At 43.1% G+C, this 25400-nt stretch overlaps 1 protein-coding gene across 1 annotated transcript in view; it reads right to left on the reverse strand.

Moving 5' to 3' along the window:
• The window catches only part of CNTNAP2 (contactin associated protein 2), a 7772136-nt gene that overhangs the window by 2004057 nt on the left and 5742679 nt on the right, over positions 1-25400 (reverse strand). Inside the window, exon 13 of the mRNA XM_044064985.1 lies at positions 23101-23257. Within this exon, the coding sequence (XP_043920920.1) occupies positions 23101-23257 (157 nt within the window). The remainder of the gene's footprint in view (positions 1-23100; positions 23258-25400) is intronic.

Here is a 25400-nt window from a genome sequence, read left to right on the forward strand (position 1 = left end):
TTGTGTGACATTATAGCAGCGGTTAAACACACTTAAACAAATGTTATAACGTATAACCTGTGCGCGCAAACACTGCCACATCCGCTAACTACTCCGGATATATACCTGTCAGTGACGTAACATCTCACTATGTGCTGACATAACATTACATTCTCTGTTGACTGTACGCTCTTGCACACATGGGTTTATATGGGTGATTCAAATGTTTATTATACAGACGATTACTACCTATATATGCAAGGTGTAGTTAAGGTATACTTTTGCACATGATAAACATCCCTGGCTTTATCGGGATTGTAACCTCGAATACACAGATACTGTGTGGATGCTGTCACCATTACACTGTTGACATTAATGTTGCTTCTGCCTATTTCCTATTTAGATGATTTCTATGTGTAAGCTAGGCTAAGCAAAGGGTGGGAGCCCCCAAACTCACTGAGCTTCACGTACTCTTGAAATAACAACATATAACAAATGTACTGTGAGACAATACATTACATTCCTAACTGCATTAGGTATAGCCCCTCACTGACATACTTCAAGGGAAACCTTGTTGTGTGAATGGGTAACAGAATATAACCCCCTGGGATCATGTGTCCCAGAACCATACAGCCAGGGGGTGGGGGAGCCTGTCCAGTTTGATAGCTGCAAGATCTGTTGGGGGAATTGAATGGTGTTGAACTGCCACATTAACATGCCCTCTTTAGATCATTAAGTGCCCCTATCACCCTCCACAACCTCTGTCTTCAACAGCTTCCAGCAACTCTGCCTGGAATTGCTTCATTGGCTATGCTTGACAGAGGCTCAGTTACTTTATCAATGGTGTGGGGAAGGCCAACACACTGTTGCTATGCTTCTAATTGCCCTTGGGCAGATAGGTAGTAGGCTATCTGTGAACCTCTAATGTGCAGGCCATCACAGCCATAATATGTGAATAAACAGACCTTCAGATCACAATATACAGTGTGAACTCACCATGTAGTCAGGAAACAGTTGAGTACAGCAAGAACATACAGAACACTGATACTTAGTCACGCCAAAAGCCTATCATGGAAGCTAGAAGACATGTATAAGTTTAAGGCTTTTTATTGCTTACCAGTAGGTTACCTACAGGGGAGATGAAAAACAAGCACAGATGGGGAACATGCATGCAATGACACCATACCAGCCTATGTGTCAACCTTACGCTTTGGAATACTGGCCAAGGCTATTGGCGCCCCCATGGTGCCTTATTTAGGAGAGTCCTGAAGGTGAATAACAGCTCTGTAAACAGCACAATAGCAGATTCAATGAGGATTATGCTACTGAACACCAGGGGTTGTGATCACAACATGCATGCATTCACAGCACTCCTCAGGATGGACAACATCAACATTTGTGCATTAACTGAAATCTGTCTTAAGGCTCCTGCGAGCACACCAGCACTACCGGACTACAACCCATACCACACATTTCAGCCACAGAACATGGACTGACGGACATGGAGGGGCTGTATCTATATTCATCAGGGATACCTACACCTCCAGGTTAGTGGGGCAGCATGATACCTCTGTTATCATCCATATGCAGCTAACATTAGCCACAACTGCAATGGGGAATGTGGCCTGCTACGGATCACCCTCCATGACCCAGGACCTCCACTCCTCCTACCTGGAGACAGTGGAGAACATGACAGTCCTAACGCATACCCTGGCATTGGTCGATGTCAACTACCATACCATTTCCCTGGAAACGTACTCCGGTACTCACTTCCAGGACCAGAGCTTCCTAGAATTTATCACCTCATGTGCCCTGTATCAGGTGGTAACCTCCCTAACGTGAGGTGGAAACTACTAATTGTGGTCATCACCAACATGGGCAATAGGTGCACCACAGCAGAGGTTAACCAGTCACTGGTTAGATCTGAACATGAACTATTCACTTTTTCCACACCCTAGCATCTCCCCCACCCAAGGATACCACAGTGTATACCTTTCCTACAGCTAAATTTACACTATTAGTGACAGGGGTGGGGGGTTTCACAGCCCCCACGCTAAGGGGAAACACTGCTCAAGATACCAACAGATTTACAAATGCAGTCTATAAGCACCTACATGGATGTATGGATCGTGCCATCACTGGTAAACCAAAACTCACTCCTCCTAGACAAGGACACCAGTCTTCTGGACCTCTGCAATAAACAGGCTATACTACAGATGTAGGACAGTGTTCCAGACACACAGAAAATCCCACAAAGGGCAGACATCCGTGACCACTACTAGTATGATACGTAAGTCCCTCATGACATCATCCAAGGCTAACATCAGCAGGAGAATATGCAAGTATTCAAAAGATAACCACAAAGCCTTCTTTGGTTATATTATGTCAAGGATCTATGTGGTGACACACAGATTTGCACTATGCTGGTGAAATATAGCACAAAATATGCTGACCCTACTGATATCACCAACATCCTTGCAGATACATTTGGTGCATACTTCACCCCTTAAAGAGCCCACAGCACTACCATAAAGGTACAGTATCCCAACCATCAGAGACACACAGGTGGAAATGGCCCTCTCTATCAGCAGGACACAACATCAATGGAGGCAGATGTTGACCCAGACTGCATCTTGCAAACTGTACAAGACAACCTGCCCCCCCACCTAATTAAGCAATCCTACCTCAGCCTCTCCACAGGCTACATGCCCATACAATGGCACGTGGCAACAGTTATTCCACTCCATCAAGGTGAAATCACAACTGACCATGGTAACTACCACCCCATAAGCCTGACTAGCCTGGTCTGCAATGGTATGGTTCACATCCTCATGGCACTCATTAACAATGACATTGGTAACCTTTGAACATGTGACCCAACCCAGGTTAGCTTGGTTGAGTGCAGTTCATGCCTACTGAACCTGTTTGACGTCTTACATATAGTCACCAAGACGTTAGATGATGGGGGAGGTGGTTCACACATATTACCTGGACCTCACCAAGCCTTTTGACACCATGCCCCACTCAGGTATTATTGATAAACACACCAGCCTGTACATTCTCCCATACATCACAGGTTGGGTTGCCAACAGGCTTACACACAGAACCCACATGGTATGACTAGTGGTCTCCAGGTCCAACTCTTGAACAGTCGCGACTGGTGTCCCACAGGACTCAGTCCTGGGAGCCCTACTGTTTGGCATATGCATCTCAGATGTATAGGCAATCACAGGTGGACTACAGCAGACCATGTTTGGCAATGACTGCACACTGGGAGCCACGATTGATAGTCCAGCTGACATGGACCTCCCTCAATGGGCCTCACAGAGAATGTCACAGGGTGCCAATGACACAGCCTCCAGCCAAGTGCCACTAACTGCATGGTCATTCCATTGTGGAACTAGTACCCACATATTAACACATGAGCAGCAGCCACTTTAATACAGACGAGGTAGTAGGGTATCTGGGGACTAAGATAGATAGTGATTTCCCCTTTGACAATCATATCTCCACTGTAGTTAGGACATCCTTCTATGTAGGCCATCTGATTACTAAAGGATTCCCATCTAGACATACTGGGGTTATAGTGCCCCTTTACTCATCACTCATCAGTCCCATCATAGGGTATAATAACCCATGTGGGATGTACCTCAGAGGACACGTCCAACAGCTGGGGGGTCCACAAATGTACCTCACCAAGGGGAAATGGGAATACTGGCCTCCAATATATAGCCTATGCAGCCGGACTGAATAAACTCCTGCTTTACTCAGTGGCATCTTGTTTACCCAGAAATAATCTCCGCTGGCCAACACAGCCATGTCAAACTCAGGCTTGATGGATATGCTCCACCTATGGGAATCCATGTCACAGTGAGCCACACACTGTAGTGAGCTGACCTTGCCACAACAATAAACAGAAGATGCTGGAGGGACAGCTTCCTGTCACAGACACTCCCCATACTTTGGAACAACATCCCTAACTACATTATACAGAGCCCATCACTAACACTCTGCAAGAGAAACCTTGAAGGGTGGATGGGGAACAGTAGATGCCCCCCAGGGATCCCGCCATTGGCTCTGCTCCACAGAGGGATGGTTAATGAATCAATGGGGTGGCAAAAGCTGACACATTTTGGCTGCCCTTATGAATGGCCTCTGGCAGTTGGCCAAGTACTTACCTATGAATCTATACATACAGTATCTGCATATGCTGATAGCTTAATTTACTGTTTAGGTGTTGTCTTTCTTGTGCCAATGGCTGTTGTGTGTGCAATAGTTGAGGGCTGCCTATGTTGGATGCACACAGTAGACTGCCTATACATGACAATTTACAGGTGGTCTTGTGTGTGTGCCATCCATTTTTACTGTGTGTGCATGTGGAGAAAAGTGTCAGTCCCTAGGTGCCTACACTGTCAGTGTGTGTGCTATACGTTCCCTCTTTGCCAAGGCATGGGCATACTGGACATGCCTCCATCTACCTACTGTGGCTGACTCAGGGTGTTCGTGGTCTGAGTACCTCTGTGCCTGTTTGGCCCTTGGCAATGGTGGTGGGCTGTGAGGGCCTTCACCATTCTGTCCCTGCTGCAGCTGTTTCCATTGCTGTTGCAGAACCATATTGTGTAGCATGGCACACACTTTGAAGATGTGGGCACATGTGCCTGGAGAGTACGGCAAGGCTCCACCAGATATGTCCAAGCAATGGAACCATGATTTCAGCATCCCATACACACGCTCTATGATGATTCTGGTTTGTGCGTGTGCCTCATTATGGCATTCCTGCATGGGTGTGTGTGCATTTCTGATGGGAGTCATCATCCATGGTTCCAGTGCATAACCGGCATCCCCCACCAGGTGGCCATTTGGGATGTCCCCCCTGGTAAATAACCGATACAGCTGTGAGGCATGCCAGATGTGGGAGTTGTGATAGCTTCCAGCACACACACCCATGATAATGCCCTGGGCATTGCACACGACCCTGGCAGTTGATGTAGGGTTATCCCTTGCGGTTTATGTAGTGCCTACCCTGCTCACCGAGTGGTGACTTGATGTGTATGTGTGTGCAGTCTATTGTACCCAGTACCTCCGGGTATTCTGCCACACGGTGGAAGAGATGCACATTGCTGGCCAACTCCTCTTGCATTCAGGGGAAGTATATGTGCGCATTGGCATGTGGTAACATGGCATCCAGGAACTGGTGTAGTACCCTGGATACTGATGCCTATGAGATACCCATGATATCCCTAGTTGGTCTTTGAAAGTTACCTGTAGCTAGTATTCTCAGGCTTACACATACCTTCATATCCACTGGGATGGGTTCTCCTCTGTTTGTTCTGGCTCTGAGGCATGGCCAGCACAGCTCCACAAGTTGCTGTAGGGTGTCCCTGTCCACCCTGTAATGCTCTACTATCTCCAGATCATGTAGCCCCTGGTAGGTTACCCTGGGTCTGAACACTCTCCTCCTCCTCTGGTACCTGTGGTGGTCGTGTGCATCATCTTCCACACCACCTTCAGTCTCCAATACTTGCTGGTGGATCAAAGCTATGGCAGCCCATAACATATACATAATAAAAGTTCCCTGTCTGTATACACCAATGGTACAGAGTGTTTGGGAATACACAAATGTGTGTGAGGTGCTTTCACACTTTACAGTATTGCGCTATGGATGCTGCTGATGTAAGTGGGTGTGTATGAGCTATTCGAGCTGCTGTGTGTCTTTAATTATGGGTTTTGCAATGAGTACTGCAGGTGTGGGGCCTTTACTGTGGAGATATACTTGCCTGCCTTGATTAATCTGTTGCCCTTTAATTCACTTTTAGACATGGATCCCCTCCCATTATCAGGCATGCATCCACCTGCTGTCTTTCTTGTTTTGTACTTTCCCTACTCGGTCATGGTGAAATGTTCCTTGTAGCTGATATACTGCATATCGCCTTTGTTCTGCTTTGACACTTTGCTGTTTTCTTTGCAGTACAGCCCCACCCCTTCCCTGTTCTGCAGGTAGCTGCTTGCAGCCTTGTTAGTTGTTGTCAGTGGCCTATTGTAGGCTCCTAGGTGTTAATTAGTCATTTGCACTCCAATTTCACTGCTGCAGCATTTCCTTATTTCTTTCCTATATCCTTCCTGTTTCAGCTGCAGTGCACGCCACTCATACCCGTTTACTGGGTTTACACGCATTTTCATCTCCGTTCACATGCATACTCGGTTACCTTATGTACTCTCAGCTAAGCATAGCTATGGACAGTTCGACACTGCCTTGTCCTGCAGCTTTGCCTAGCTAGGGGCAGGCTGGTTTAGCAATGCTCCAATGTGCTTACAGCAATGGCGACAGACCCCTCTCTTGATGTCATCTTTATCTCAAGGGCTCACCTCGGTGTTATAACGCTATGCTGTGAGGTGCATCCTTACACCAGTGGGGAATCTGTGATTCACTATTACTCCTCTCATTTGCATGGCATTGCCTACTAATTCCTAGCTACTGCACATAACACTGTCACTGACCTGTAGCAACCCTTGTGCCATGAGCATGGTGTAGCATGCCTGCCATTGACTATTATGGGGAAATTGTGATATGTGTTTCATTGCGGTTTTATTCTATATTTTTATATATTCCTTGTGATCCCCTTTGCGCACCACTGCTCTGCGCTTCCACATCGCGATAGTGCGACTATATATATTAAATGTTAATTTTATATTTTGTACATTTTTTTTATGCCAATGGCTATATATTTAGCCATTGGAATATATTAACATTATAATACATGTGCTTGGTCGGCTGTCATGGCTCCGATTTTATGTTTGCAAAAATGTAAACTGTTTTCTACGGTTTACATTTCTGCATGCTTACACTATGCCTGCACCACTTCCTGAATTGCTACATACCTTCATTTGCATGCTACAGTGCTGCACATGGGGCAATTATCATACAAGGCTGAGGAGTTGTGCGGGCATAGCGTGCGCAGGTAATGCATGTGGAAACTGCTCGTACCTGAATTGCTCGGCGGTCATATTTGGTGTTAGAATGCCGACGCTACACCTGCACCTGGCGCAAACTTCATGAATCCCCAGGACTGTCTTGCATTCTTGTTTACACTGGTGCTTAGAATTTAAGAAAGACTACTCACTAGTTAGATTTTACAGAGATTCTACTCATACCTTTAAATTTCTCTTTACAATGTTATGGTTTCTGTAAGTATAGTTACAACACAGTGGCTTATGTTAAACTTGGTGAGATGTAATGGGACAGTACATATTTAATTCTACTGATAGTAGATGCAGGGCTAGAATGTTATCTTTTAGAAAACAAAAACTATTAGGGACAAGAACAGACTTTTTCATAGATTATATGGAACAAGTTTAATACTGAATTTGTTGCCTTTGTGTTCAGTCTTTATAACAGAATGTAAGGAAACTACTTGCTACACTGAAATAATGAAAAATACCTAGAAAAGATTACAATCATCTTACAGTTTTCACAAATCTATCATCTTCCATCTCCATACTTCAACCAGTCTCATTCAGAATTTTAGAGGAAAGCAGATTAATTAATGGGTACTGCAAGTGGTATTCAAGATGTACTACGATCATAGAATGGGATGCAATGAAAAAATAACAATAAAAGTGTACACTCTGACAGCAATCATAGTATGGGAAACAAAGAAATTAACAGTGAAAACGTACATTCTAACATCAATCATAGCATGGAAAATGATGAAAAATTAATTAAAATGTACACACTGACAACAATCATAGCATAGAAAACAATGAAAAATTAATGGAAATGTACACTCTGGCAGCAATCATAGCATGAGAAACAACAAAAAATTAACAGTGAAAACGTACATTCTAACATCAATCATTGCATGGAAAATGAAAAATTAACTATGAAAATATACACTCTGACAACAATCATAGCATGGAAATTATGAAAATGTAACAATGGAAATGTACACTCTGACAGCAATAATAGTATGGGAAACAGCAAAAAATTAACAAAGAAAATGTACACTTTCTCAGCAATCATAGCATGGAAAATGAAAAATTAACAACGAAAACATACACTCTAACATCAATCATAGCATGGGAAATTAAAAATTAACAATGAAAGCATACAGTCTGACAGCAATCATAGTACAGGAAACAACAAAAAATTAACAATGAAAACGTACACTCTAACATCAATCATAACATGGGAAATATCAAAACATTAACAATGAAAACGCACATTCTAACATCAATCATAGCATGGAAAATGAAAAATTAATAATGAAAATGTACACTGACAGCGATCATAGCATGGAAAACGATAAAAAATTACCAGTGGAAATGTACACTCTGATAGCAATTATAGCATGGGAAAGAACGAGCCAACAGATATTGCCAATATACTGGCCGACAGATTCAGTGCCAACCCCCCCCTCCCCTCAGAGGACCAATCACAATACCAGTAGATTGCCAGGCACCCAGTATTACTGCTGCACAGGTTAAAACAGCACTGTCCAAGGCCAAGAATACAGCTTCTATGGGACCTGACAATATCCCTGGCTGTGCTCTACATGAACTACAGAGTGAACTGGCACCTCACCTGTGTGCCCTGTTCAATCACAATCTCACCTCAGGCGTTGTCCCTACTGAATGGTGCACTGCTACAGTCATCCCTCTCCACAAAGGTGGAGTGGCTACAGACCCCGGGAACTATCCCCCCATTAGCCTGATGAGTCTGATATGCAAAGCTATGGAATGCATCATCATGGACCTAATAAACAAGGATATAGGGAATCTCCAGACTCTGGATCCCACACAGTTTGGTTTTGTGAAGTGTAGATCATGCCTGCTCAACTTGGTCGACTTCTTTGAGTCAGTTACCAGAGCTGTGGATGAAGGCAAAGTGGTTCATACAGCCTACCTTGATCTGGCCAAGGTCTTTGATACCATGCCCCACTCAGGAATCATAGGAAAACTCACTAAGCTAGGCATCAACCCCTATATCACTAGGTGGATTGCAAACTGGCTTACAGATAGAACCCACAGTGTGAAAGTAGCTGACTCCCAAGTCAGACTGCCGACCAGTCATGAGTGGAGTCCCACAAGTTTCGGTCCTGGGTCCTCTCCTGTTTGATATCTACTTCTCTGAAGTCCAGGCCAACATGAAGGATCTCTGGCTGACAAAGTTCACAGATTATTGCAAGTTGGGAGCTATTATTAACTCTTCCAAGTGACATTGCCATCCTACAGAAAGCCCTCACTGAGACCAACAATTAGTGTCAGAACCATGGCCTTAAGCTTAATGCCAAAAAATGTGTCATCATCCCCTTTGGGAAAAACCCAGTTCCCATGAATTACCACACTGATGGTAGTCCACTGAACACAGAAGGAGTTATAAGAGATCTGGGAACAAAGGTTGACAGCAACCTCTCTTTGACCAGCACATTGCCACTGTGGTCAGAAAGTCATTCTATGTGGCATATCTCATTACTAAGTGTTTTGCATCCAGGAAGAAAGAGGTCATTGTCTCCCTCTACTCTTCCCTCATTAGGCCAATCATCGAGTTCAATGCACCATTTGGCATGCATCTCACCAGACACCTCCAACAACTGGAGAGGCCACAAAAGTACCTCACAAAGAGGATCCTAGGCCTTAAAAACTTGTCCTATATGGACAGACTCAAAAAAATTCCAACTATTCTCTGTCTCATATCACCTACTTAGAGGCGATCTCTGCTTGACTTACAAAGCCATGTCTGACCCAGCTCTGTTAGAAATGCTACATCTAAAGAAATCCCAATCCCTCCACACCACATGCTCCAAAGACCTCAACCTCATTACCACAATCAACAGAACATGCTGGAGGGACAGGTTCATAACACAGAGACTGCCCATGCTATGGAATAGACTTCCCATACATGTCAAGCAGAGCACCTCACTGGCCCTCTTTAAGAGAAATCTTGATGAGTGGATGGGAAATAGAAAATTCACCCTAGGGATCACTCTAGTGGCTTTGCTCAACAGAGGAACTGGGAACTAAGGTTGGGTGGCACGATGCCAGGGTAGTCCTATGGGCTAGGCTTGTAAAGGCTCCAGGTCCATTAGCCTAGTACGCACCTATGAACCTATGAAAGCGTACAGTCTGACAGTAATCATAGTATGGAAAAGAACAAAAAATTAACAACGTAAACGTACACTCTAACATCAATCATAGCATAGGTAATGATGAAAAATGAACAATGAAAATGTACACTTTAATATCAATCATAGCATGTGAAATGAAAAATTAACAATGAAAATGTACACTCTGAAAAATTAGTGTCATGATATATGACAGTTGTTAGAGATGCTGCAAAGTTACTAGGTCAATAGCATATACTTTTGTCACATTGTCCAATATTTATTTGCTTACTGACATTTGTTAAAAGAAAGTCCAACTGGATAATGTTATGTTTTCAGTGGAGACCCAGGGAGAATAGCTCCAAAATAACAGAAAATTCAGAGACACAGGTGAAAACTGATATCACATTACAATATTCTGTACCTCTATAGATAAATACAAATATTAATACACATATGCCAACATTAAAAGAAATTAAATACAATATCATGCACCATTGAAATTTGTTGACATGTTATAAGTGGGAAAGTTTATTACCCACTCATAATGCAAATGCCAGAGTGGAACATTAAAACATTTGAAAAGGAAGAGAGGATGAAGGCTGAGGAGCATGAGAAAAAGGTAATAATACAGCAGATAGGAGAGGATGGAGAAAAAAATGAATTAAAACAAGATTGAGAATTAGAGAAATAAAAACAAGGAAAAGGAGACATAGGCTGCATATAGGAAACAGAGGAGTAAGGTGTGAAGATTTAGCTATGAGAGCAGCAAGTGCAAAGCCAGGAGTCAGAGAGGAATTCTTTTAGTTGCAATTTAAATAAATGAATGTTATGCATTGCCCTGATTGGTGCAGGGATCATATTCCAGGGTATTGCTACACAGTGTGAGTACAGACTTTGACCACAACTTTTGTAAGGATTACAGATGTCAAGTAGATTTTTGTCAGAAGACTGAATGTGATAATTTGGGAAGCAATGGTGGACAACTGGACTTACCTGGAAGAAAGTGGGATTAAATATAATTTTGTCTGCTAAGAGAAGTTGGGTATTGTTTAGTTGAAGGAAAAGTTCTAGCTAATTTTAAGTTTTTAGGGCAGATCAGCGATATATTCTGTGACACTTATGAGCTGCAAATCTAGCTACCTTGTTGTAACTCTGCTCTAGTTTAGATGTTAGGGTGGCCTGAAGGTTAGTCAAGATTTGATAATGAAAAAATAAATAGGGGAGTAGGTATGTAGTGGCAAGAGTCACTCTGGTTGGTGCAGTAAGGAATTTTTTTTGGCTCTATATAAAATTCCTGTACATAGATGCTCCAAGAACTTCCTACAGGTAATCAAATCTTACCTGAAAAAAAAAAACTAATAATCAGATGTAGTTGCTTGGAGCTATAATCAATCTCCCCAAATAACCTTTTCTCACTGTGACTCATTATCCAGACATAAAAAATCTTATGATATAACGTTACTGACTACTAACGTACATAATGTCCAGCAGGAGTCATTAGAAAAATTCCAAATAGAAAGAAGTATTTGAAGGCAAAATGGTTCTCTGCAGTGGCTTTAAAGTGGCCTTTAAGGACAGCAAGAGGTAATGAAGCAAAGAAACATGTCAAACTGAATGCAGAGTGTCAGGTCAGGAAACAGCAAGGAGAAAGATAAGGAGGCGAACTTAAGTTACTGCAAAAAATGGAAGAGAACAGAATGGCAAAAACATGAGATCAGTTCAGGAAGATTGATGGTATTAACAGAAACTTCCAGTTAAAAATGACTATGATAAATGATAAATATGGGGGATCCTAACACAAGCAGACATTAAGAAGAGGTGGCAGGAATATGCAGAATATATTTATATATATAAGAAGAGCACTAACTTCACTGATATGTATGATAGTAAGTTCTCTCATCTAGAGTCAGACATCTTGGTAAGTAATGTTAAATGGGGCTTAGAAAGCTTTGCATATAAAAAGGCTGCAATAACTGACAGAATTCCAGCTGAATTATTTAAAACCCTGCAAAGGTTTGCTGCTACAGTGTTGCTTGGAATTTCTGGCATATTAAGAAAACATGACATAGGCCATTACACTAGAAAATATCAATTTATATTCCAATCCCAGAAAGAGCAATGCTAAATAGTGCTTGAATTATCAAACAACGGCATTTGTTTCAAAAGCTAGTAAGGTAATGTTCGAGACTCTGTAAGCTAGACTCCAGCAATATATGGACAGAGAACTTTCAGATGTACAGGCTGGTTTTAGAAGGGACAGAAGCACAACAATCTAATTGTTAGTGTCCGATGGATAATTGAGATAGCATGGAAATTCTGCAAAATATTTACTTCTGATTTACTGACTACTCTATGAAGTCTTTGACTGTGTAAATCACACATACTTCTCAACCTGCAGATGCTGTAAATCTGGACAAAGGCTCTTGGAAAGTTGGCACATCTGTCCCAAAATCTGGACAGCTAATTAACATAACGATGTTAAGTTGTCAATCTCGCCTTCATTCTTGCTTGATGGGTTCGGAGCCGATCCTCGGCTCCGACTCGGCACTTTGCTAAGCTCGAGAGTCACTTTTACCAGCTCGAGGCAGCCCCATATCCCATGATGCAAGGCGGTAAGTACCCAGATCTCGTTTGCCGCTTCGCTGATGAGGTCCTCCTTTTGCCAGCTCCTGGTAAGTGTTTAAAATAATACTATTTTTGCCCCTTTTTACCTTTAAACTTTATATTTAACGTTTTTAGTTTAGATTACATCCCTTTCTGACTAGAAATTCCCTCACTCCTTAATTTTTTTAGTCAGGCCTTCTCCCCTCCCATCCCCCCCCTTGTTAGGGTGTGTGTGTGTGTGTGTGTGAGAGGTTAGTTATCTTATTATTTTTGGGATAACTGGTTCTTGGGACTGTGTTGTGTGTGTTTATGCAACCATGTCCAAGGAAAGGGTCTCAGGCTTTAAGAAGTGTGACTCGTGCTGTCAGAAGATGTCTCTGACAGACGGTCACACTTCTTGCTTATACTGCCTGGGACCTCTCCACCTGCAGGACTCCTGTGCAATTTGTCATTCCTTTAGCCAGAGAGTCCTGCAGGAGAGGAGAAACAAATTGATTTTAAGGGGCCTACTTAAACCGGAGGGCTCTCCGGCTAAGTCGGCTCCGAGTAAGACTTCCAAGTCTTCCAAGGCCCAGGCTTCTGTGTCTAAGCCTGCAGCCTCGGTTCCGACTCTTTCAGAGTCGAGATCAGCTCTGGCTGGAGCCGATCCTGGTTTGCACAAACCTTCGGCACCGATGGCTATCGGTGCCGATACTGGTTCGGTCACATCGGTGTCGGCTCCGATTGGTTCCGACCACCATGTGGCTCAGGCTTCAGTGTCAGTGCCGACCGGCTCCGACACCCTTACCTTTATGTCTGTATCGGCTCCGGCCGGAGCCGATGCATCGAGACCTTCTGTCGGTGCCGAAAAGTCTTCGGCTCCGACTGCATCCATGGTTTCGTCGGCTCCGATGGTTCCTTCGAGGAAGAGGTCCAGGTCCCCTTCCTTGGAACCAATACTCTCGGCTCCGGCCTCACCTCTCCTCTCGGAACGGAGCCATCGGAGCCGATCATCTAGGTCATCCAGGCTTTCTGACCATGATTTAGAGAGGGTGGTCAGTAGATTATTAAAATCACAGGCACTGGCCCAGATGCTACATATTCCGTCTCAACAGACGACTATTAGTCCACACCCCCTTGCAGTTCCTCCTTCGACTCTACCTCAGAGTTTGGAGTTGGAGTCTTCGGGAATAGTTTCTGCTATGGCTGAGGGACAGATACCCCCCCCCCTTCTGCTCCCTCAGCCTCTACTCTTATCTCCTCTTCGAGACCTTCCTTAGAGGGATTCGGTGGTCGGGCTTCCCTGGTCTCCTCCGAGAGGGTGAGTGGCATCGGACCCTTGTCCGACCCCACTCTTCCCCTTGGAGCCTCGGCCTTGGTGAGCTCGGCTCCGACATCTGCCTCAGAGCCTTCCCTTTTAGTGGGCCCTGGAGTTCCGGTTTCTTCGGAACGGGTTCTCTCGGACCTCCCTGGGAGGGGAGCCTTCGAGGTGATGAAGAGTGTGCTGGCCACTGGACTCAGCCAGCAGTCTGTTCCCTTAGCTCCTCCCTCTATGGTGCCTGTCGATATCTCTGCCATCTCTCTTGCTCCCGGACCCAGAGATCCTCCGCCTCAGGTTTCCCCACTGGGAATAACCCCCTCTTCCGAGGATTCTCCTGATCAGTCAGGGGATCCTCCGTGCAAGAGGACTTGTAAGAGGAAACACGTAGACTCCCCCGAGTCTATCACTTCAGATACCGACTTAGATGAGTCGGAGGGATCCCCAAGATCCCCCTCTGAGGATGTCTCCTTTTCAGACATCCTAGAACTCCTTAAACAGAGGGGAAACTGGCCCTCCAATAATCCCTCTGAGGATAAGTCGGTATACCTGGAGGCGTTTGGATCTCGGCCCTCCACCTCCTGGGTGTCTCCGCCTTTCAACCCCCTTATGCAGGTTATTGCTCGAAAGGCGTGGGCTGCTCCTGACTCTGTAGAGCCAGTTCCTAGGAGGCCTTCTAAATTTATTACTGCCCCTTTGGACAAACAATTCCTTACGAAAGGTGTCCCTGCTGATGCCATGGTGGTGGCGGCTGCCACTAAGAAGGAACTTGCAGATCCTTCCGTACCTGTCCATCCTCCTAATAAAGACTCTAGGATCATGGATAGGTATGGTAAGCGGATGTTTTCTTCAGCGACCTTTGCTATGCGCTCGCTGAACTACTTATGTCACTTCACCAGACTCCAAAGGGACATCCTTAAGGAGCTAGGTGAAGTAGTACAGGATCCCACAGCTGCAGGGGCTCAAGAAAAAATTGCTTCACAGCTAGGAACCCTTAATTCTATTGCTAACTCCTCCATGCAACTGATATCATATGCAGCAGATGGAGCGAGTAGGGCCGCAGGTACAGGTGTGGCTCTTAGACGCCAAGCCTGGATGCGGCTCTGTAATTTTGCAGATCCCTTTAAGGCGTCCTTCACAAACTCTCCCTTTGATGGGTCAGCTTTGTTTGGCCCTCAAGTGAAGGAAACATTGACCAGGTGTGAGCAGGACGGCAAGACTCTTTCTGCCGTAGGGGTCCGTTTTTCCACCCCTTCTAGACCTTACCCTAAAGGACAGAAGGGTGGCAAAATGTGGTTCCGTAAATCCCAAGGAGTCACACCGGATACACGTGGTCAGTTTACCCCTAGAGGCAGAGGGGGTAACAATAACAGACGCCGCTCTAGAGGCAGAGGGGGTCCACAAAACCAGGGAAGCAGAGAGCCTCTCTCTGACAAGCCCTTTCAGCATCCCTGAGATGTTGCCCGACTGTCCATCCTTGGAGGCAGTCGGGGGAAGACTATCGCTGTACCCAGAAGCCTGGCGTTCCCTCACTCAAGACAGATGGGTACAGTCGATCATATCCGAGGGTTACAAAATTCCTTTCGAGGAAAGTCCTTTTTCTCACTCAAATTCCCTTCCAGATGTACCACCCGGTCTAAGGGAAATTGTAGAGTTAGAAGTATTCAAACTTCTACAAAAAAGAGCCATTCAGCCAGTTACAACAGACCATTCAGAGCCCGGAATCTACTCAAGGTTCTTTTTGGTCCCCAAAAAGACGGGAGATTGGAGACCAATATTGGATCTCAGCAGACTCAACAAGTCTGTGAGAAAGACAAGATTCCGAATGGTCACACTTCAGTCAATTCTGCCCTTCCTAGAGAAGGACAACTGGATGTGCTCAATAGATCTTCAGGATGCGTACTATCACATAAAAATTCACAGGCGCTCCAGAAGGTTTCTCCGCTTTCGGCTGGGGTCCAGTCACTTCCAATTCAGAGCCCTGCCCTTTGGTCTCACTACAGCCCCCAGAGTGTTCACCAAATGTATGGCAGTGGTCACGGCTCACCTGAGATGTCAAGGATTCCAGGTGTTTCCGTATCTAGACGACTGGCGCCTTTCAGCCACCACCAGGCATCAACTTCTTCAAGCCAGGGATTACACAATAAATCTTTGCACTCAATTAGGAATTTCGATCAACTACGAAAAATCCTCCTTATTGCCCTGCCAGTCTATTACTTTCATAGGCGCAAACTTAAACACTGTTCGGCTGTCAGCTACCCTCACAGAACAAAGAATCTCAGACATTCAAAGTCACGTGAGGATCATTCTAGCCAGCAAGAAAGTACAGGCCAGAATGGTTCTAAAGGTGTTGGGCCTCATGGCTGCGGCCATTACCCTTCTTCCCCTGGCCCGCTTCTATATGCGCCTGCTTCAGTGGATGTTGTTCACTCAGTGGTCTTACCAACAACTTTCGATGCGTCACCAAATACTGGTGACACAGATTTGCAAGAATCATCTTTCATGGTGGATTACTTCTCCTCAGATTCACCAAGGCAGACCCTTTGTACCCCCAGCCCCGGTAGCCACTGTCACTACGGACGCCTCCCTGATCGGGTGGGGGGGTCATTATCAGGGCAGGATGGTTCATGGGACGTGGCAACCATTCGAATACCACCTGCACATAAATGTCCTAGAGATGAGAGCAGTGCTTTTAACGTTGCAAGCCCTCAACGACTTTCTTCCCTTAGGGACAATTGCAGTCCACACAGACAACATGTCTGTAGTATGGTATATCAACAAACAGGGCGGAACCAAGTCCTACCCCTTGTGTCGAGAAGCGCTCAGACTTTGGCAATGGGCGATCTCCTCTCATCGGTTTCTGGTAGCAACGCATATCCCTGGGAAAACCAACATTTTAGCGGACAGATTGAGCAGAGCTATTCTCATGCCTCACGAGTGGTCTCTCAAACAATCTATAGTGGAGGAGATTTTTTCTAGAATGGGGCCCCATGTTGCGATCTTTTGCTACTCCCCAAAACAGCAAATGCCCAGACTTCTTCTCTCTCTTCCCACTGCCAGGCCATCCCCCCAGAGACGCTCTGACCCAGGATTGGCCCCAGGGACTTCTTTATGCTTTTCCTCCCTTTCCGCTGATTCCACAAGTAATCCAGAAAGCCACCGTTTTGAGAGCCAAAATGATTCTCATTGCTCCTTATTGGCCTCGACAAATTTGGTTTCCGTTCCTCCATCGTCACCTTTTGGTGCAGCCGTGGCATCTGGACCCAGTGCCAGACCTTCTGATTCACCAATCGGTCAGCTGCACCGGTCTATCCCTTCTCTCAACCTCACAGCATGGTTGCTCCACTTCCTTCCTTAGCCAGGCTTCCTATGATCTCTAATCCTGTTAGAGACATCATAGTAGCTTCCCTAAAATCCTCCACTAGGAGGATTTATACTAGCAAATGGAAACGCTTTTCTTGTTGGACAAAAGCTAAAAATATTGATCCCTTTACTGCTCCAGTACAAGCAGTTTTGGATTTCTTAGCGGAAATCTTTCACGCGGGCTCCTCTTCTTCCACGGTCAAAGTTCACTTGGCTGCTATCTCGAACTTTCATGTCGGGTTCGCAGACCACAACATTATGTCCCACAGGCTTTGTAGAGCCTTCTTAAAAGGAATTTTTCTCCTGAAGCCTCCAATCAGGAGTCCTCCTCCTCAATGGGACCTAAATTTAGTGCTGACATCCTTGATTCTTCCTCCCTTCGAGCCAGCTGTTTCATGTTCCCTGAAATTTCTTTCATGGAAAACTTTATTCCTGGTTGCTATTACATCGGCTAGGAGGGTGTCTGAACTTCATGCTCTATCTGTTCGTCCCCCCTATTTAGTCTTCCACAAAGACAGAGTATCATTGAGAACTAATCCGACCTTTTGCCTAAGGTCGCCTCAAAGACTAATTTGAATCAGGCTATTGATCTTCCTGTATTTTTCCCAAACTACTCAAACAGATCGGAACAAAAATTACATTATCTTGATGTTCACCGCCAACTCAGATATTATTTGGACAGAACAAAACAATTCAGGAAATCCGATCAGCTCTTTGTTTCTTATGCTGATAACAAGAAAGGCCTTCCTGTCTCAAAAGTGACCTTATCTAGATGGCTTTCTTCTGTCATCTCTGAAATTTATCAGCTCAGGGGAAAACAGCTGTGCTCGAAACCTAAAGCGCATTCAACCAGAAGCTTAGCCACTTCCACAGCTTTTCAAGCCAGACTTCCATTAGACACCATTTGTGCAGCAGCCACTTGGGCCACTCCTCATACCTTTGTTTCCCATTACAAATTGGATTTGGCCTCCAGGGACAGAGCCAGTTTTGGCTCTACAGTTCTCAAGAGTCTGTTCCATTGAGCCACCCAGGATAGAGGTGCTAGGGACGCGGTCCCATCAAGCAAGAATGAAGGCGAGATTGACAACTTAACATTGAGAAGTTATGTACCTACCATAACGTTCCATGTTAGTTGTCTTCTCTCACCTTCTTTCTTGCGACCCTCCCTCCTTCCCCCTGGCCTGGACAGACCTTTTTCTCTACATGAAAGTATGCTTCTGAAGACCATACAGTGCTGGTCCTCCAACCATCCTTCAGGTTTTTTCTCTCCTTCTTTCTTCCTTTTGGAAGTTATTTATGCTAGGTGTTATTGCCTATAGACAACAAACGAGATCTGGGTACTTACCGCCTTGCATCATGGGATATGGGGCTGCCTCGAGCTGGTAAAAGTGACTCTCGAGCTTAGCAAAGTGCCGAGTTGGAGCCGAGGATCGGCTCCGAACCCATCAAGCAAGAAAGAAGGCGAGAGAAGACAACTAACATGGAACGTTATAGTAGGTACATAACTTCTCATTTGCATGTATAATAACATAACCCCACCCAATTCCAATAGGACTGTGGGACACCACCACACAGGAATGCAAGTATAAAAGTATAAAAACAGAAATGACAGCTGGCACAAAATATAACTATAATTATAATGCTTTAATCTGATCTCCCTTACTTTAATTTCGATACCCATAGATTCCCCACAGGGCAGTAAGTAGAGCAAAGTATGTGCAAAAGCATTTTATTTGAAGTATCATGAATGTCAGACTGCTTGCATAGATTAGTACTAGGCTAACTGCCCTTGTAAGCCTAGCTAATTACCCCATGTGAGAATCAAACCTTACACCTTGTGTTTGTACGGTAAACACCTTAACTATTATACCACATTCTCTTTTACATGAGTTTTCTGTATTTGTATTAAATAGGTAATCCTATGCAGTGTCAAACCAGGCCTGATAATAGGTATGCTCTCACTCTACTAATTCAGTTTATATGACAAATATATTTGAATTTATGATGAACAACCGTGGATTAGATTAACTAATTGCTAGAATCATAACTGCAAAGAGAAATATTCACAACCAGAGATATGCAGCTGATACCTGTCTGATTGTTGAAAGTGAAAAAGAGTTCAACAACCTGTTGATGAAAGTGAAAGTGCAAAACCTGACTTGTTACTCAAAGCGCTTTGTGGCAGTTATTGTGGAGTACAGTGGTCTAATAAGAAGACTGTTATCAGCATTCCTGCAAGAATAAAATTTGTCTCTGTTGTGTCTAAAAGGGGGCAGTATTGTTCCTTCAGTAATTAAAAGGTTAATATATTCTACAGAAAGGAGGCTCTGTTCTACTAGAAGCCAGTTGCAGTTTCTGAGGTGGTACAGTAATATCCCTGAGAGGCACAGAGGTGAACAAATGTTAGAATCAACAACCATTTGAAATCTTGGAACCTGCTAGAGTGAGTCTCAAAATGTGGAGATTGACTGGCCGAAAGAATGGACATACATATATTAAGTCCAAGATGCCATTTCTTGGAATAATCCATTACCTCCAAGGTATGGTGATCACAGAGTTGGTATATATCAATTTTGGGAGGGTGGGGGGTAAACAAGTTTAAAGAAGAAGAGCAATTTTTGAGATTTGCTTTTCTGTGCTTTTGGTTTTTTTTGTTTTTGTTTTCTTTTGGCTTTTCAAGTGCCGACATTTCAATAGGGGAGCCCTCATAATCTTATGCTCTGCTCTCTGGAGTCTATGCATATTATGATGAGAGTATAAACGCCATGACTGCTCTCTTTCAGCCATCAGAGGGCTATCGGCTGCATATGTGTGGTTGTTAATATTTTTCCTTGTATTTTGATTTCAGCATTTAACTCAACTAATACATGTTCTGGTGGTTGTTGCATTGCTTTTTTGTGAGTAAGTGGTAGATGTTATATTTTACTCTGAGCTGTGTAACTACACTTTGCACTTATGTAGAAAAGACAGTGATTGTCCAAATGAAGGCCAAAGTATATTTTTTGAGTAAAGAAAAGAATAGGGTGTAGTAGAAGGTCAACTATGTAGACTAGTTGTGCTGAAATGAGAATCTCATTTGTCCAGAATAGAATACAATAGGATTTTTTCATATTTAGAGTTAGCTTACTGGTACACATCCAGTTCAGAGACTGGTACACATCCAGTTCAGAGTAGTGTGATGTTTCATACTGCAGTGCAGATGTCCCGGTGTTGACAATGTCCTCAGCATATAAGGTAATACTTAAGCCTGGTATAGCAGTGGCGAGATCGTTAATGAGCAATGAGTACAACAGTGTTCAAAGAACTGATCCCTGCGGTACACCTGTGCAGGTAGAAACAGGGTTTGTATGTACTGTGCCATTACCCAAAGTGAACATTTTTTTCCTGTCGATAATTCTGGACCCAACTACATACCTCTCCAGGGAAGTGGAAGCTTTTGCAATTTTACAGGATTACATTATGATCAACACGCATAAAAGCTCTTTCAGGTCTATCAGCACAGCCTTAGTAAAGCTGTTGTTATTTAAAGTTGTTGAGAGTGATATTGGCTAGGATGAATCGAGCAGTCAGTGTGTTATATATTGGATTAATACTGTGCTGTCTGTTTGTAAGGAGATCTGGGTCTAGGTTTCCTATTAACCTACAGTTGTTAGCTGCCTTTGGGGTAGTAACTTTAGGTAATTTTAACTATGCTGAAAAATTTAAAGACCATTTTTTTGTGCACGATAGATGGAGAATAAGTGGATGCAATGACAAATATTTTTTCTTGGTTTCAAAGATATCTGCAGATGGCAATTGTATCTATGAGATTAAAATAGGCTTATTTGTTTTTGAGAAGGAAAATTATGGTAAATGTGAATATGATTTTAAAGAACAAACACAATGCTTTGTCAAAAAAGTTGCATATGGTCAAAGCTATTGTTTTCCCAGTAGTAATCCATGACTGCGAGAGCTGGGCTAGAAGTAAACATGAGAATTCTGTGAGGTGCAATAAGTTTGAATCAGTTAATGCTTAAGGAAATAAATCCCAACTGTTCACTGGAAGGCCTCATAGTAAAACTAAAAACAAATACTTTGGCCACGTAATCCAAAGGCAGGATTCACTAGACAAAGGACTGGTTCTGGAAAAGATCCAAGGCAAACGAAGATCAGGAGGCAGCAGAAACTAAGAGGGAGAGACAACATTTCTCAAGTAATGAATATGAACTTACAAGAACCTAAAGAAACAGTTCCTTGGCAGACAGGGCTAGTGTGCTAAAATTCTCGAGGTCAGAAAGAATGAGATTTGACTAAATGACAAGAGCAACAACAATAAGAATAGCACAGATGGACATGAAAGGATAAAGGACTCTTCTTACTGACCCTCTCTGTATCTTTGTATTCAGGGTGGGGGATATGTGGAGAGGGGGTCAGAGTAACAGGGTGCTTTAATCCAGGGCAGGACCCACATAATAAGAAAGAACTATTCTGATACTACTCGGCCAGCTTATGAGGTTGTGTCAAGCAGCAACAGTGAAGCATTAGCTGCAGGACAGCAAAGGTGACCACTAGAGTGCAAACATGTGAGATCAAAAGACTCATATAATAAGGCATAAAAATGCTTGGAAAGGCAAAGTGAAATGCTGAGAGGCATACACATAACACATTTAACTCAAAATGTACAAAATGTATCAAGTAAGGTGCATTTATAATAAAAACAAATAAAACAAATAATAAGCAGAATCAAATGTCACTAAACAGTCACATTCAGCCAATTTATGAATCATACAGTGTTTTCTGGGGTTATTTAAGACATCAGCTGGACAGAAAGACAAACAGGAAGTAACTGTTCAGTATGGAGGTACTTGTCACACTGTGTCACCTCCTGTAACCTCTGTCCTTCTAGATAGGCCATAATGAAAGCTGTATTATAGCTCTTATCCATGCATACCATCTGAATGTTGCTGTTAGGAAATAAAAGCTGCATTCTACACTCAGGCTTTGGGGAGCTGTCATGCATATGGCTGCAACACAATTACAGGGCTTCTTTTCCACATTTCTGCTCTTTTGCTAGACACACCACCACCTGCTATGACCTGTTAGTAAATATCAACTTCCACAGTCCACATTTCTGGGGATAGTTTACATGTCTCACTTACAGTTATTACACCTTCATTTATTGTTAGTAGTTCATAAATATTCCTGGCAGCATGATGTTAACAAATCAGCATTCTGACAGTTTATTCACAGAATGTATTGCCCAATTTGCCCTCATCTTACTGCAACACGTGCCATCAAGGACTTTGTTACAAAATAAAAATTACAATGTGTTCGTGTTTTATCAACTGTTGTGAAACAAAGCCCTTTCATGAGGAACTCCCTGTTCCAGATCATTTTATGAGTATGACAAAGAACGGTCCTTGAAAATGAGGACTGCAAGCAAACAGAATTGTATAACAAAGACATTGTAAAATTATGTCTTCCCTTGAATGTTTTACTTGCAGAAAGAATTTCTATGGAATAGTTTACCTAATTAATAATGACATCTTTACAGATTGCAGCAGCTCTTGGGATGAAGGCTGTTCTGCAGGCATTTCTAATTATTCTGCATTACTTTCTTACCTACAGATTCTGGAGGAAACATGCATATAAGGTAAATAACAGTGACAAAATATCAGCATCTGCAATTTAAATTTCTCTTAATAAATTTCTTCTCTTTTTAAGACGTAGCACAATGGCAGCGTATTAATGTAGAAATAAAATGTTGAAACTTACCATTGCTTGTGGTCAGCATCACAGTTGCACTGATACTTAGGATCCGTGCAGTTTCGTTCGATCCCACAGGCACATTTCTGAATCCCGGGTCCAGACCCTCCCCAGTAGTAATGCTTCTCATTAGCTCTTCCTATCCACCATGTATAGGGACTGCCATCTGTAGAAATGGAAGAAGTTGCATTACTGCCTAAGGATGTCTCAGTCATACATGCATCTGGACTTTACATATTTCTTAGTAATACAAAATGTATCAATATGAAGTTTACAGTTTTCATTTTTGTATACAACAAGTATATCTGGATCTCAGTTTCAGAAAGTGCATTTTGATTTGGACTCTTTTTGTTTTGTTTTTTAAATACAGTATTCTATGTTTTGAATTGAATGTTTTGATGGGTTTATATTAGCAGAATGAAAACACTACTGAGCGAATCTCAGTTGAGCAACACATAAAGAGCGAAAACCGCTAATATCGCAATAATGAACAGAGATCGCCGTAGGGAATTCGTCCCTTTACTTCAATGTAGTGCGATCTCAGAGTTGGTATATTTAAGTAGGGGGGTGTGGGGGGTGCAGGGGGGCTTAGTGACAGTTTACATGTTTTACTTGTTTAGTTTATCAGATTCAAAATTAGCGTTTTTCGCTCTTTATGCGTTGCTCAACTGAGATTCGCTCAGTAGTGTTTTCGTTCTGCTAATATAGACCCGTTTTTACAGCTCCATAATACAGACATAAGGTTTTATTTTTAAATTATCACAAAATGTAGATGACAAATTATTTTTATGATTATTTGTTTTTAAAAAAAGCTTCCCTGAGAGTGAAATGTGAAGCTGTTTGTTGCAAATGCACTGCAATATTGTGGAAACACTCTGAGTTGATGACAACATTTAAACTGAAAGTATTCTACCATCACTGATATCGATGAATATAAATAGGCTTTTGATCATAAACAATTTATTCTGGATACATGTTTGCTGCATCCAGAGCTTTTTGTTTTTCCCATCTTATGTTGATGGGGGCCTATCTTCTCTGTTAGTGAGAGTAGCAGGGCTGCCTCAACCTTGTCTGGCATGAGCTGATTGGTAAAGAGAGCAGTGGCTGGCAGGATTGGTGAGATTTCTGTGTTACTAGAATCTTCTATTTTTTTGTGGTATTTAAACCCTGCATTTGAGCTGGTTTCGGCTTGGTTGAACCAGATTGTCTGAGGTGCATCATCTCTGGTGTGTTTTATAAAATCCTGATGCTCTAAGACCAAGCTAAGTGCTTTTTCATTTATTTTCACTTATTTTATTGCATTTGCACTTGTCTATCATTTTTATCTGTGCCTTATAGCTAATTTTTCACATTTGCACTGTTTTGAATCAATTTACTGATTAACTGCATTTCATTACTGTTTAACTGTATTTCATTGCTATTTGTTGCAATTCATTACTGTTTAACTGCATTTTAATGCATTTCATTACTGTTTAACTGTATTGTTTTTCATACTGTGAGTTGTGCAATCACCTATTAGTACTCATTTTAGACCTTTCACTTTTAGCTCTCTCTGGCATCTCTCCCTCAGATTCTGACAAATATGGATGGACAATTTCCTACAGTTTCCCCTATCAGTCTGGTTGATATGGACATTTTGAGACAGCGTAGCAACTGCCTCATGTAAACCAACAACCCAATACTACTACCACCTAGGAACACAATTTGTGAGAGATGCAATTACATTAAGAACCTAGAGTCAATGCTATCTCCCTCACAAGGCAGTATATCTGGCACTGAGGAGGTTGTCAACACAAACACAACACTTCAAACACCACCCACACCTACATAACACACACCCACATATGCAGAGGTCCTCAACAAAAACATACCCAAGCAAAAGAGACCTCAGAGGCAAAAACACACTCGAATTTCACAGTCCACCACACCACACACCACACATACTCCACACACCTGTGTCTCACAGCCACTGAGGCCTAACTATAAACCCAACACATTAGTCATAGGAGAAACCATTGTGAGACACAGATGTGCCCCTCACCTGGCTGGATAAGGAGAAAGTCACGGTTGTTTGTTTGTCCGCCATATCACACATGCACTCATGTCTCTCAACAACAGGTACTGTTATGACTCTGTCATAGTCCATGTTGGCATGAATGACTTGAGATGTAACTCCTTGGACTATATGAAGAGAGACATGATCAAGCTTGCTAAATATGTGTCCCATCCAGGTATGTCCCTAGCTTTAAGCAGCATTTTACTGTCACAAAGAATGATGCCTGAACACAAACAGAAAATGATCGACTTTA

Source organism: Protopterus annectens, chromosome 3.part0 (genome assembly GCF_019279795.1).
Source record: "Protopterus annectens isolate FY-2018-M chromosome 3.part0, PAN1.0, whole genome shotgun sequence".
Taxonomy (NCBI): domain Eukaryota; kingdom Metazoa; phylum Chordata; order Ceratodontiformes; family Protopteridae; genus Protopterus; species Protopterus annectens.